General features: G+C 32.3%; 4 protein-coding genes across 4 annotated transcripts; 3 read left to right on the top strand and 1 right to left on the bottom strand.

The window, feature by feature from the left end:
- Positions 1-294: 294 nt before the first annotated feature.
- On the top strand, positions 295-2,098 carry LOC116349346 (chaoptin-like). Its single transcript, XM_031780737.1, has one exon. It carries the CDS (start codon positions 349-351, stop codon positions 1,948-1,950), a length of 1,602 nt encoding a protein of 533 aa, XP_031636597.1. The 5' UTR covers positions 295-348; the 3' UTR covers positions 1,951-2,098.
- A 2,701-nt stretch (positions 2,099-4,799) lies between these two features.
- LOC116349340 (chaoptin-like) lies at positions 4,800-6,567 on the top strand. Its single transcript, XM_031780732.1, has one exon. The coding sequence runs from the start codon at positions 4,853-4,855 to the stop codon at positions 6,476-6,478; it is 1,626 nt and encodes a 541-aa protein (XP_031636592.1). The 5' UTR covers positions 4,800-4,852; the 3' UTR covers positions 6,479-6,567.
- A 1,342-nt stretch (positions 6,568-7,909) lies between these two features.
- LOC116349292 (toll-like receptor Tollo) lies at positions 7,910-11,558 on the bottom strand. Its single transcript, XM_031780659.1, has 2 exons — positions 10,298-11,558; positions 7,910-9,663 (listed from the first exon to the last, which is right to left on the bottom strand). Exons 1-2 carry the CDS (start codon positions 11,410-11,412, stop codon positions 7,992-7,994), a joined length of 2,787 nt encoding a protein of 928 aa, XP_031636519.1. The 5' UTR covers positions 11,413-11,558; the 3' UTR covers positions 7,910-7,991.
- Positions 11,559-12,501: 943 nt separating this feature from the next.
- Positions 12,502-14,642, top strand: LOC116349362. Its single transcript, XM_031780763.1, has 4 exons — positions 12,502-12,598; positions 12,715-12,780; positions 12,861-13,606; positions 13,679-14,642. The coding sequence occupies exons 3-4, from the start codon at positions 12,913-12,915 to the stop codon at positions 14,446-14,448; spliced, it is 1,464 nt and encodes a 487-aa protein (XP_031636623.1). The 5' UTR covers positions 12,502-12,598; positions 12,715-12,780; positions 12,861-12,912; the 3' UTR covers positions 14,449-14,642.
- Positions 14,643-15,085: the final 443 nt, after the last annotated feature.

The following is a 15,085-nucleotide window of genomic DNA, read 5'->3' as shown; positions in this document are numbered from 1 at the left end:
TTAAGTCTTACATTCGTTTTCGAGAATTCGATCGTAATAACGAGACGTACATATTAAAGAGTGTAAATAAACCTCTCATTGTAAAGTTATATAACAAAACCACTTCTATCTTAAGAGAAGATATTTTCAGAAACAGTTTTTCAATTTATCGATATGTATAAGCAAATGGAATTATCAGCCCATAATCTGGCACAGAGATATCGAAAGACAATATGATTGACAAGTACTTCAAATGTACACGTGTATATAATCCCTTTACAAAGTCCAAAACAATAATTGTAAAAGAACGAAGCAAACGATTAGAGCTTGTTCAAAGAGTATCTATATAGTATTTATTTTCTAAAAAAAATGAAGTTCATTATTTTTGTCATTGTCTGCCTGGTTAAATTTTGTGAATCGAATGATTTAAAATGTGGTCGCTCTGATAACTTAGTTGAATCGGTTGAATTTTACTGTGAAAGCTACGATGAAGTGCTGCCTGAGAATTGTACGACAACATTTTTGCAATGGATTGGCACATGTGACAAATCCAAAGTGACACAATTGAAAATTGGCGGATGTGATCCCGATAAAGTAGTACAACTCGTCGGCGATTTCATGAATATTCGTTCATTGGACATTTCACATTCTGGATACGAATCTCTGGACGCATTTGATTTGAAACATCAACAATTGATTAAAATGAATGCATCTCATAATCAATTGACAAAAATACCGATCAAGTTTTTCTCTAATATTTTGAATGTTGTCGAAGTGGATTTCTCATTTAATGACATTGAATTTTATGATTTTATCGAACTACCAACAAATTTAAAAACGGTACATTTATCCCACAACAACATTACATCGCCAGAATTTTGTCGGAAACTCTACAAATTGGAGTATTTGGATTTGAGCGATAATTTGGTTCAGGTTTTAAGAAATCATTCATTTTCGTCGAAATATTTGAAAACACTTCGATTGGAAAATAATCGAATATACGAGTTTGATTGTACTGTTTTGACATGGATAAGTCAAGGAGTTTCCGTTCACATTTCGTGGGAGAATGTAAAATATTTTACGTTTGAATGCATCGATGAACAATTCAGCGTTGTGGTTGGCAATCAGAGAGAAGGTGTTTTTCACAAACCAGATGGCATAATCGAGATGCAATGCAAAGAAATGAACTTTAAAAGTATAAATTCATTTAGAGTGCATGAAGATCATTTGGAGAGTATAGTAGATGTACTACGTTGTTTGATGCCTAAGCTTCAAGATTTAGATTTGGCTGACAATAAATTGGAGCACCTGGATTTCAATTTGTTCCAACGTTTTTACAATTTAGAAGATCTCAACTCAAATAATACACATTTGCCGCATTTTGATTTTAATTGGTTGAAAAATCTCACAAAATTGCGATCACTTGATATTTCCAACAATAATTTAAGAAAAGTAAAAAACATTTCGATTTTGGAAATATTTCGAAATTTATACGAACTGAATGTTGAGGGAAATCACATAGAAAACACAATGGAACTCATTCAACATTTAAATAGTTCGATTCGTTATTTACATCTATCCGGAAACGATCTTGGGAAAGTAAATGATACAATGTTTGAGAGGCTTAGAAATTTGGAATATTTATATTTAAATAACACAAACTTTTCATTTGGAAATGCCAGCTCATTTGACTCGATGGAGAGACTGCAAGGACTTTATTTGGGCTATAATAACTTAGAAATGATTGATTTAAATTTATTACCAGGTGAACAATTGTTGGAGCTTGACTTGGGAGGAAATAATTTGAGAAATTTGGAAAATCTCACTCGTTCACAATTCCCAAAATTGAAGCATTTAGTTATTTCAGAAAATTGTTTTGCATACGATTATTTGAGAACGTTTGTATCGAAAATTAAAGAGGAATTTCCAGGTATTTCTCTTGGCGACCCATGGAAACAGAAACAACCTTAAATAAAATCGTTTAATATGCTATTTGAACTTTCCAATATATGGACGTTTTTCTAATAACGCATATATAATCGTCGTCATGCCCGATGATCATGAAAAATGAAACTGTCTACAAATTTTCAATTAACTAATAAAAAATGGCAACAAAACATTTATCTTTTCGTTATATATTTGTATTTTAAAATTTTGAATTATTTTTAGTTGAACTTAAAAATTGACTTCAATCCATTTGTAACATCGACATTTTCTTTCCTATTTTGTTTTATGTTACGTATACTTCTTATTTCTTAGGTACATTTTTACGTAATTGCAACAAAACATACATACTATATATGGTACGAGAAAAAAATCATTAGGAATACGTACAACCATACCATTGGGTGCTTATCAAGAATTATTAAAAACATGTTTGTATTTGACACAAAGACAAAATATATTTTCAAACGAATTCAAAATAAAGATGCAAAAAGGAGGGATTGCTGTTTTAAAAAAAGTCAAAGAACTTATATTATTCCAGGTCCAATAAAAAAAACTGGTACCAATACTTATTAGTTGCGAAATATTTTCTGTTTTAGTACTAGCAAAGTGTCAAAAGTCGTTAAATCTACTTGTTCTAAAGAACAAGTTAAAGCAGGTATAGAAGCTTAATTATACTAATTACTCTCATTAACCTTATTATTGCTTGAATATCCTGTCATTTCGAGAACTTTTCAATAAATCACTTCATATTTAAAATAAAAGAAGTTGAGTCAGTAGTTGGTCAGCCTTCAAACGGAAAAGATATCAAGTTCTCAGTGACTTAATTTCTTTACTGGATTTTAACAGATAGATTTTATCGAATTTAAATTATTAATTTGATCATTTGCAAAGTTAAACCTAAATAATATATCGTCACATATTTTCACTTTACTTGAGATTAAAGTGAATTTGAAATAAAAATAGAATAAAGTGCATTTTTGAAGAAATTTCAAACAGTTCGCTCGTGTCCATATTTCCATTTAAAAATGGGCGCCAACCGAAAGCGGAAGCATTCAGTGTCCAAAGTGGGCTGCACCAAATTAAATCGGCAAACCAAAATAACTGATGTCAACCAGTTTTGTTTGGAGCAAATATTCATGTATTTAAATTTAAAAGATCTTCTGAATCTTGCGGAGGCTAATAAATACCTTAAAGTTGCCACTCAAAGGCCATTCGCGCGAAACTATGGCGGCAAAACCATTCAAATTGAACAGTGTAAAAGTATACGACGACGTGATTCATCCCATGTTGTCGGTGTCGATGAAATAGAGATCTTTAGCTTAAAAATAAGTTTGCAAATGTTGCGTTCTTTCGGTTATATGATAACAGATTTGGAATTGAACTACGATTTTCTGTTAAATCAGGCCGTTCTACATTATAGTTGTGTTACTTATTACATTAATAAGTTTTGTGTTGATTCTTTGAAAAGGATTGAAATTCGGCCAGCTTTATCATTTAAATGTTTTAGGAACACATTTCATAGTGTGGAAAAGCTGAAAATCAGCAGATCTTCATTGAAAGAAATTCGTTTGAGTAAAATGTTTCCAAATTTACGTTATTTGGAATTTGAAGATTTTATTCCGGACAAGAGAGTTGCGTCCGATCATTTTTCACATTTAAATCATCTGAAAATCTCTTTATTTCAAAATCCACCGCCCAATTATAAAATTGCAGCGAGCCCACTACTGAAAAAGTTCGAAATCACAACCGAAAATTTTGATTTTTATCAAAAAAATATCGACAAATTGCAGACCGTTGAAAGTTTGCATATTACATTATTTGATTGGCCCTCCAAATTCAGTGGCAATGCAATCTATCTTCGATGTGTTAAAAGCTTGGAAATGACATTCATACACGTTGAAGATAGTTTAAAGCCAGTCATTCCGTTTTCATTCGATAAGTTGGAGGAATTCACCGTGGGCGGTATATACGAATTAAGCGATTCTATTTACACCTTTCTCGATGCAAATCCATCAATCGAGAAATTGGTGCTTAACCAAGCATGTTTGATCAACGGAATTGAGTATGATAGATTACAGAAAATACTGCCATATTTGACTGAAATTGCTTTTCCATATTCCAAATTTACAATCAAGAAAGCATTTCAAATTATGTCCAAATTTGAGTCTTTGGTGAAATTTAGCTTCCTCTGTGATGATTCGGACAACGAAATCAATGAGAATTGTGCCAATAAATGGAAGACAACTAAAACTTTAGATTATTTTGACGAAAACTTACTTACATTGGAGCGCATTCCAGTCACCGTTTAACTTTTCCATTTCACTATGATGATGTGAAATGTCACTTATCGGATGTTTTATTCAAAGAAAATGATAACGATCTTACTTGTAACTTCAAAGTTCAAATGTACCATGTGAAGATAGTGTTCCAATTTTGATGTTAAGTTTTTCTTAATATGTAAGAACATATGTTAATTTTTAAGAAAGAATCTAGGTAAAAATTCACACTATCCATATGCCGTAATTGAACAAGTTTTTTTTAAATAAAAAAGGTGATCACCTTTTGAAAGCATGTATTTTCACTGTTTAATATAGAATAAATTTTAAATATGTTTCAGAAGAATACAAAGGTCATCAGTTATTTTAACACCTATCACTCAAAGATTGGTAAATGGTGATAACAGGCACTTATGCTGACTATAAATCTTGCTTATGCTACAAATTTGGCTAGAAACAGAGTTAAAATGGGTAGTTCTCCTTTGAAGTGGCACTTGTGTGATATATTTGAATTTAATATCAAATTTTGTTATCAACAACGTTTGCCAATATATAAAACAGTCTAACACACTCTAAAGCAATGAATATAAAGTCCGAAGTGTAATCATTTGCTTGTTCAAAGAGTGTCTAGTATTTATTTTCTATAACAAATGAAGTTCATTATTTTATTTATTGTCTTCCTGGTTAAATTTTGTGAATCGAATGATTTAAAATGTGGTCGCTCTGATAACTTAGTTGAATCGGTTGAATTTTACTGTGAAAGCTACGAAGAAGTGCTGCCTGAGAATTGTACGACAACATTTTTGCAATGGATTGGCACATGTGACAAATCCAAAGTGACACAATTGAAAATTGGCGGATGTGATCCCGATAAAGTAGTACAACTCGTCAGCGATTTCATGAATATTCGTTCATTGGACATTTCACATTCTGGATACGAATCTCTGGACGCATTTGATTTGAAACATCAACAATTGGTTAAAGTGAATGCATCTCATAATCGATTGACAAAAATACCGATCAAATTTTTCTCTAATATTTTGAATGTTGTCGAAGTGGATTTCTCATTTAATGAACTTTCGAAGCACACAGATATCGAACTACCCCATCACTTAATAGTGGTTCGTTTGTCACACAACCATATTTCATCGGCAGAATTTTGTTCGCAATTGAGCGAACTGGAATATTTAGATTTAAGGAACAATCAAATCACGTCATTGAATGAAAGTACAATTACAACGACCACCTTGAAAACCCTTCAATTGCAAAATAATCAAATTCAACATTTTGAGTGTGCTTTTTTCATTTTCATCGAAGAAGGTGCTTCGGTTTATATTGACTGGGAAAATGTGGAGCATTTCACGTCCGAATGCATGCGACTGCCGTTCGATGTTGTTCTGGGCAGTAAAGATGAGGGTTTCTTACACACAACTGACGGCAAAATTGAAATGCATTGCAATACATCCACCTTCGAAAGTATACGATCGTTCGGCATAAATAACGATCACTTTGAAAATGTGGCAAAATCGATGCAATGTCTCACACCGACACTTAGAAAATTGGTACTATCTGATACGGTTGTTGAGAAGCTTGACTCCAAATTTTTTCAACGCTTTTACAACTTGGAATACTTGCATCTGAGACATGCACAACTAGAGGAATTCGATTTCACTTGGCTGAAACATCAGAAAAATTTAAGAGCACTCGTTCTTTCGTACAATAATCTTACGAAAGTCTATAATGTTCCGTTTTTGAAGTCTTTTGAAGAATTAACCAGCATTCGATTGGAAAAAAATCTACTTGAAAATGCACAAGAAGTTATTCAACATTTAAAGCCATCAATAAAGTATTTATACTTAACCGGAAACCATGTTGGAAGTGTGAACGATACAACATTTGAAAAGTTAAAAAATTTGGAAGTTCTCGGTTTGGACGATACAGAGCTGTCATTTGTTGACGCGAGCCCATTTGAAACGCTTAAGGCACTCAAATATCTTCACATTGGCTTCAACAATATAGAGACACTAGATTTGAACACATTACCTGGTGAACTTTTATATAATCTGCATTTAAGAGGTAATAATTTGACAAAATTAGATAATCTCACTCCTTCGAGATTTCCAAGGCTGAAAATGATGGCCATTTCGGAAAATCTATTTTCGTGCGAATACCTGAAAACTTTCGTGCCAAAAGTAAAAAGAGATTTTCCCGGTTTATCCATGGGAGATCCATGGACGCAAAAACATGGCCAAAACTGCAATCCGGAAGATAATTAAATAATATAAAATATACTTTATTTGTATGAAATGAATTAAAACTGCGTAAATTTAAAACAATAAATAAAATGTAATTAAAAGAACGAGAATTTCGAGTATTATTTATTTAACCCTCCTAGGTATAGTAACGGTCTATTAGACCGAAAACTTAAAAAAAAATCATAAAATGGAAATGCGTCGACCGATTGGCATCAAATTTTCGCCTTTTTACGAGAATAATGGATAAATATTGAAAATAACATTTAAAATCCTGAAACTGTTCTGTAAAAAAAAAAATCCAGAAAGACGAAAATCCTAACTTGATCGTATAGTTACGGTCTCTTAGACCGTCCATACAAAATGTATGGGAAACACATAATCAAGCATTTTCACAAATCAAGTTGGTGAAAATTTATGATATCCTTTTAATAAAAATGAAAAACTAAATTGGAAAACGAGAAGATAGGTTGAAATTCTCAAGAAAAATCAATTTGAATCTTGTTTATCGCGTACATAATATTATTATTTCAACAAAATGTCTGTCAGAGAAAAATCGATCTGAAGTCTACAATAGCACAAAAGGCGGTGTAGATGTTTTGGATCAAACTAGGAATCAAATGTGCCATTCAAACTCATGTCAACTTGGAACCAATCGATGGCCATTTCCATTCTTCATGAATCTCATCAACGTATGTTGTGTGTGCAAAATGCGAGAAAAAAACGCTCTCATGTAAATTCAAATGATGATTCAAATTAATTATTTTCTTGAAATCTTTTCAATTTTTAACTTTCAAACCTTTTTCAATGTTTTTATTTAAAAAAAATGCAAAAATTTGAAAAAATGTGTGATTTTGTTTTGGTTTTTGTTTGGTTTCCCTGTATTTTGTATGAACGGTCTAATAGACCGTAACTATACTATATTGTTTTTATTTCGAACTATACCTAGGAGGGTTAACATAAAAAATAGCAAATAGATTTGGTATTAATTTCAGCAAGACAAAAAATACTGCAGAAGAAAACAATAATTTATTTAAAAAAAATTAATACTGATTGATAATTTTCAATTTTGAACAACACTTTTTATATTTTCAGAATAAAAATTCAAAAATGTATTTTTATCTTTTAATTTGCTTCCATTTTTTCGAATAATATAAAGAAAAAATCAGTGTAAGCATAGGTGATGACGAGGGTTCCTAGGGTTCGGATTACCCACCTCTAAAATATTTTTAGGAACCCTCAACAATTTTGGAAATGAGGACCTTTTTTTTCCTCTTCACTTTGTTATTAGGATCCGTTAGAACATAATAATTATCATCGTAATAAAAATTTATTACGATATCGCAAAACGCAAAACTATAGATTTGTAAGGAAATTTGAAGTTTAAAAATTCTTTCGATTTGCTAGGGATTTTCTTCAAAAAAGTGAAGAGCAAAAAAAAACGATTTTATCCTCATTTCCGACAAATTGTTGACTTCGTCAGGGACCTCCTACGGAATTTTGCCATCACCCACCTTAAAAAAAATTACGTCAACATCTATGAGTGTAAGAGTTCAGCATATTGATTTTGTTCATCACCTTGAACATCGTAAATAACATTATGAACGACAGGCTTATTTTCGTATAAAACTGCAAACGATCGTTTAAATTTGATAATAGTGAAAGAGATGGATATGGAAAAAACTACTACTCCGGCGAAAATAAAACCGTATTTAATTGTAAGTGCCATCAAATGTCTATTATAGGAGTTATCGTACTCAACCTTATCATCCGCAATCGTTTGATTCATGTGTGAACAATCAGCGCCGTCGACGTGTGTTTGATTGATGGTTGGATTATCAATCAGTTTTAAATCGTGCCACTGCAGTAAAAATTTCACCAAGTAATCACAGGAGAAATTATTTTTCGATATACCCAAAACGGATAATTTTGGAAAATGAGAGCGTGTCACACTATCGATTTCTGTTAAATTATTCCCTTCCAAATTCAATTCGTTTAAATTTTTAAAATTTCGTAAAAATAGATAAAAATCAACTGTGTTCAAATTATTGTACGAAATATCTAAAATTTCCAGATTTCTTAGATGATAAAATGTGATGAAGTCGAAATTTGGTAAATTCGATCGTTTGAGGTACAATTGTTTTAAAGTCGTAAATTTTTCGAAAGTAATCGCGGTTAGATTTCCGATGAAATGATTTGATATGTCAAGCGTTTGAAGAAGTGGACTTGCCTCCTGCATCAATGCTGAAATATTCTCGATTCGGCTGCTCGATAAATTCAAATGACGAATAGTTATGAAGTCACGTCTGGTGAAAATCCATTGAAATGTTCTTTCTGACAAATGCAAACGGGTTTCTGTTTCTTTGGGTGAAATGACAATATCAAAATCGATGTTTGTAGCCCCATCAGCGCAAATTATTTCGATTTTTTCCAATGTGTTTATAAAGATGTCGATTGAGCTTCTATCTGCAAAAGACGTAAGAAATCCACATTCCAATCTCTTTATTTGGTTGTTATGTAGGCGCACACTTTTCAGCTCATGATTGTGTTCGAATAAACTGTTTTCGATGGTTTTAATTCGATTATCACTCAAATCCAACATCTTCAAATGCTGTAGATGTGAAAATATCGGCGCGTTGACTGTCTCGATTTTATTGTACGAAATGTTCAATGCTTTTAAATTGCGGCTACTACTAAATGTGAATACGTCCAGTCGAGCAATTTGATTAAATGAAAAATCCAATTCAACCAAGTCCGGCAAGTTACTAAATAGATTGGCAGGAAGTTCGGCGATTTGGTTATGATGAGCAATAATTCGTTCCAGATGTTTACTATTTGAAAAGTCTTTAGTAAAAATGTATTGGAGCTCGAAGAATGATACGTTGAATATTCTGAGACTCTCAAAAAAATACAAGGAATCCTCAAGTTTAGGGTTGGTACATTCCTTAAAGCTCAGTGATTGAATTTTGCTCCTATCAATACCCGTGGTATAATAATTGTTGCAGTACAAATATTGATTCGTTCTTTGATCGAAATGTTTTCCAGTTTTTCCATCACAAATGTATTGTATATGAAGTTTTGTTTCATTATAATAACAGTCTCGAGTACTCAGTGCCTCAAAACACGGTAGAATTAACACAAATAAAATAAAATTACAAACTATTTTTGTGAACATTTTTTTTCTGGAAAGTAAGGAAGTTTCTATCAGACTGAACTCGCAACATTTTCAATCTTAATGAGCGAGCTCCGAAACTGCTTGAAACAAATGGTTACGATATCATATCTCGGGACTGATAAAAGTGTAAAGTACATCCTCGTTTAAATTGATAAACTTACATCTTATGTTTCAGTCTTTTACCATAATATATTTGTGATACGCACTCTTTGTTCCAATGTATCAACTATAATGATGAAATACGTTCTATATATGAATATAGGTCAGTCCAGTGCCCGAAAATACAAGAAAATGTTAATCTACCATCGAATGGACTTTGCTGTAAGATACGCACGCTTTACGGTTCCAATGCCTTATCAATTCCATGGTTTATTTTGCAACAAAAATCTGAAAATAATAGCTCTCAAAAAATACCAACACAAAATAATTTGTTCTGTCAAGATTTTGAATACAGATTTATTTATTTATACCAAAACATAATTTAATTTGAATGAAGAAAACATTACATTTCTAGACATGCTTTTATTTGGCAAAATGTTCAAATTAACTTGACTTATGCAAATAAAAATGATGAGATTACAAATTTCATGACTATCGAGGTGAAATAAAAAGTACAAAAATTTGATGCTTCAGCAAAACTTCACTTCACAAATTGCAGTGGAATATTTTAGCAAGCTTGTGGTGCACTCATTTTTTCATATTGATTGTGCAATAAACTTTGTTCGATCGAGTAAACTGATAAATTTTTTTTGTAATTCTTGTTCGAGCAAATGCATTTTTTTGAAAGGTGATAGACACAAATTACAGCAAAAATCATGGCAATGAAAACGAATACACATTCAACGGTATAAAATTGATCGAGCGTATAATAATTTGAAACGTCAACAATTTCGATTGTATTTGTGTTCTGGTCGATGTTCAGCATATTAACTATTCCGTTGTTGGTGAAATTCATACGTTGAAGCCGTGTGAAATCGTCTTCGGTGAAAATCCATTGTAATTTACCATCTGATACACGTAAACGAGTTGCAGTTTCCTTGGGTGAAATCACAATATCTAAATCGAATGATTTTTCATCAATTTTGCACATTGTTTGCACTACTTCAAGAGTATTTATCAAAATATCCAATGACTTTCGTTCGGTTAGCGTCGATAAAAGTTCGCAATCCAGTTGTTTGATTTGGTTGTCATTCAAATTCAAAATCTCCAACTCAAGTAGATTTGAAAAGGTCCAGGGCCACAAATATTCAATTGAATTATTAAGTAGATTTAAAAATTTTAATTTTGGCGTATTATCAAACATTGTCATGTATATTCGGTTGATTTGATTGTACGATAGATCAACTTCAATTAATTTACGGTTTGAATCAAATATATACGTGTTAATCATCGTTAGCTTATTGTGCGATGCAAAAATCCGCTCCAATTGACGATTCGCTTGAAATTGATCAGAAGGAAATTGATCAATTCCCATGGATGATATGTTTAGGATGCGAAGACTCACAAAACGATCCAAGTTTAACCGATTATCCCAAAATCCGGAAATCAAGCAATCATGAAAACTTATCGATTCAATTTCACTTCTGTCGATGGCCGATGAATAATTGTGACAGTACAACACTTCAGTGGTTTTGTGCTCAAAATGTACACCGCGATTCCCATCACAATCGTATTCAACATGTTTTGTTGCATCGTCGTAATAACAATCGTGGGTATGTGCCGCAATAAAATATGGCAAAATTAATATTATTGAAATTAATCCAAAGGCGTTTAACACTGCCATTTTTTTGAAAATTGTATTAGAAAAATGTCTCACTTTCACTATAGTGGTAATAATGGTCTATAGACCAAGTGTTCAAATGAACAACGCAATAATGAGGAATGTAAAAATTCCTAGTATGAAATGTGACGCAAAACAGCTGGGTTTTTTAGCATTTTTCATGAGCGCGACTGAGTACAATATATGTACTCGCCGGTGACAGTTGTATTCTTCTCATATACAGGCGGCTATTCTCAGTAGTATTCTTATTTAACATTGTGTGCGTTTATTTTCTGCCGAAATCAACAGAAATTACTTTAATCATTTGAATACATTGAAACTCTGGCAATACAATACACTCAAACTCTGGAATATACAATTTATACACGGTCGGTGTAAGATATATACGCTATGAATTGGCGTACAATTTAAATTAGTTTTGATTTTTACGCTGGTTTACTTTGTTCACTTTTTTCAAAAAAAGGTAAAATGAAGCAATTTAAATTATCTTATTTAAATGTTACTAACAAACAAAAAAGTCAACAAAAAATAAAGAAATGCGATTGTAAATTTTCTTCTCACAAAAGCAATTCCTACCCTCTATTGGTAGACATTGGAAATTATATAATCTAGAATGGTTTTTTTCTTCTTTTGTCTGTAATAAATGAAACTATCGAAAATTTGCCTTTGAACAAGAACCATGAAGAAAATAATATCTCGAAATTAAACTGTATGCATTTAAAAGTATGAACGATATAGACTTATTATATCAGACTTTTTTCCAGATGCTTTTTGTCTCCCTTCTTTTGCATAGTTAAATGTAAGATGATGAAATCCTTGGATTTATACAATTCGCGTAATTCATGTTCCAGTGGTGATAGTTTTGTTCTTAAACTATAGATACTACCTGCGTTCATTTCATTTTGCCGTCGGGAAATATCCCTGCAATGAACAAAAAATGAACCACAATTCAGTATTTACTATTTGAATTTGAATGTTTTCTGATTGGATTTGATATACAATGGCGTATAGCTCCCTCCCGTGTCGATTTTCGAAACTAAATGTCAAATATATAAACTCTCACTCATGTAGACTCTCACTTGTTGATTGTTTTGAGACGCAAAAGTTCTGTTTGAAAAAACATAGCAGGCCGTATTTATATACGACGCATATCAAGTGATAAAGTATTTATGCTCATAACAACGTTCAGGTACGATCAAACATTGTATACACAAAATAACAGTGAATAATGAAATGCAAAACAGTGATTTGAATTGTTATTAACAAAATCAATAAGAAAATTGTGTTTATTTGAAATTTTTATAGATTTTGACAAGAGTGAAATACAAAACGAGGGAAAAGTACCACAAGGTACATCGGTGTCACAAGTTGGTAAGTTGATTCATGGATTGATACACATTGTTTCCGTATGTGTGTTTTTTTAAATAATTATTTTATTTTCAAAACCATAGAAACTCAGACCACGTACATTTATTCTGAAAAGTGCCGTACCACAAACTTGAAATGGCAGACTCAAGTGAACCGGCGGAAAAGCGTCTACGCCGTGGAAGAAGTGCAAACAAAGCCACGAAAGCAGTGGTAAGTGAAGAAACATCGAAATCTCAACCGAAAACTGACGCACCCAAAAAGGAATCATCGAACTCAATGCTGTGCTTGAACGATGATTGCCTACAAAAGCTGTTTGAGCATTTGGATATCAACAGTTTGTGTCAAATGGCAAATGTTTGCAAGCGTTTCCGACCGATTACTATGCAAGTCTTCAGTCATTGTCACAAGAAATTCGTATTTAAAGCTTTAAGATGCAAAAACTCCGATTTTCGTCGTGCACTGTGCAAATTCGGTCATTTAATGACATCAATCAATGCTTCTGAAGCCAACTTGGGCAATTATGATGAAAGACTCGATGGTAATGCAATCGTCAAATATTGCACCAATAATTTGGAAGAGTTGATCGTACGACAAGCAACCATTGATTGTGATGCGTTCAAACCGTTATTCTCACGTTTGAAATGTATCAATTTGATAGAGTGTGAATTCACTGGCAACAAAACCGATTTATTCAAATCATGTCCAAATCTTGAGATCTTAAGTTTTCATGCGGATTTTTTGGGCTCCGATATGATTGATCTTGGCTATGATGAATTACTTTCGTCAATTGATTTCGTTGTTCGGAAATTTCCGAAATTAAAACGTCTTGGTAATAATAATTTTGCATTTTTTCATTTGCTCGATTTTCAAATTTGAATTGTTTTTTTTTTTTAAACAACAGGATTCGATTGTAGTTACGACGCACATTTGAAATTGTTCAATTTGTTGGCGCTCAACCCACAAGTGAAGGAAATCGATGTCATTGCCAACCCAGAAGATGTTTTCATCGATGGTATCGTCAAAAATGCGAAAAACTTGGAAGTACTTAAGCTTCGTTGCAGCGATTCCGGTCCAGAAGTAGAAACTCGAAAAGGGTTTTTGAAGCTGAGTAAATTGAAAAAGTTACAAAAATTATACTTTGAAGCCGGCAGTGAAGAATACGGTAAATTTTTTGGTCCGCTTATGGATGCATTTGCGAAGGAAAAGGTGCCAATCGGCCAGTTGGAAATGTTTAACTTTAACATTCGCCCGAAGGACATCAAAAGCATTCTCAAATTGAAGACAATGAAAATTCTGTCCTTGAATTCAATCGAAAAAGCAAGCGATGCTGATTTGGTACCATTGGCCACGCAACTGCAATTGTTGGAACATTTGCAACTGGATTTTACAAATGTAAAGGCACCAATCACAGCCAATGGCCTAGTTAATATGGCAGCAGATGGAAATCAGCTTGAATACATGGCATTGATTAACGTACAGAATTTGAAAATCGATCAAAAGGTATTTGAAAACATACTGCAAGCGGTTCAAAGTCGTAGCAATGGAAAGAAATTAACGATTGACATTGTTGGCAGTTACGATAAGACAACCAGTTTCAATGTACCAGGCGAAATTCAACGAGCCGCAAACGCTCATTTGATTATCAATTATTCAACACTAGAGGACGAATAAAGGCAACTCAATGCACCGAACAAGACACACACAAAACGAACGATGACACATACACACCAATTTACAAAAGCGTTAACTATTTTTTATTTCATTATTACTTCTAGTTGATTAAGTTTATTTTCTTCATTGAAACATTTTAGAAAAGCATACCATTACCTTTTTTCTACTGAAAAGAAAAGAATTTTCCAAGAAAACGCCACATATTTAATATATTTCAAAGAAATATCGAAAAATAACACAAAAAATATGTGAGATTGTCAAAGATTAAAACGAAATAAAATACGTTTGTATTCGAATTGAAAAATTTTAGAAAACGTGATATTTTAATAAATTCACTCGAAAGGAATAATTGAATTTTTTAGAAAACAAATATGAAATTGAAAATTGTTTGGTCGAACGAAAAGAAAATTAAATTTGAACATTTTTGTAGCACGGAACTCTAGTGTTAAGCACTGAAACTAATCAAATGTCAAATAAATGAACATTTTTTATTCAGTCAACAATCGAAGTACGTAATGATTGTTTATTTTCTTAAAAAGTAAACATTCGAGAAATTTCATTACGACCAGAAAAAAGGTAGAAAAAATTCGGAGCTCATCATATTGAAGCTATCGGGTAACGCGAATAAAACCCAATT

The sequence above is a fragment of the Contarinia nasturtii genome, unplaced genomic scaffold, assembly GCF_009176525.2.
Source record: "Contarinia nasturtii isolate CC-2019 unplaced genomic scaffold, AAFC_CNas_1.1 Cnas_scaffold_2861, whole genome shotgun sequence".
In the NCBI taxonomy this organism is placed as follows: domain Eukaryota; kingdom Metazoa; phylum Arthropoda; class Insecta; order Diptera; family Cecidomyiidae; genus Contarinia; species Contarinia nasturtii.
This window is presented reverse-complemented; position numbering and strand designations above follow the sequence as displayed.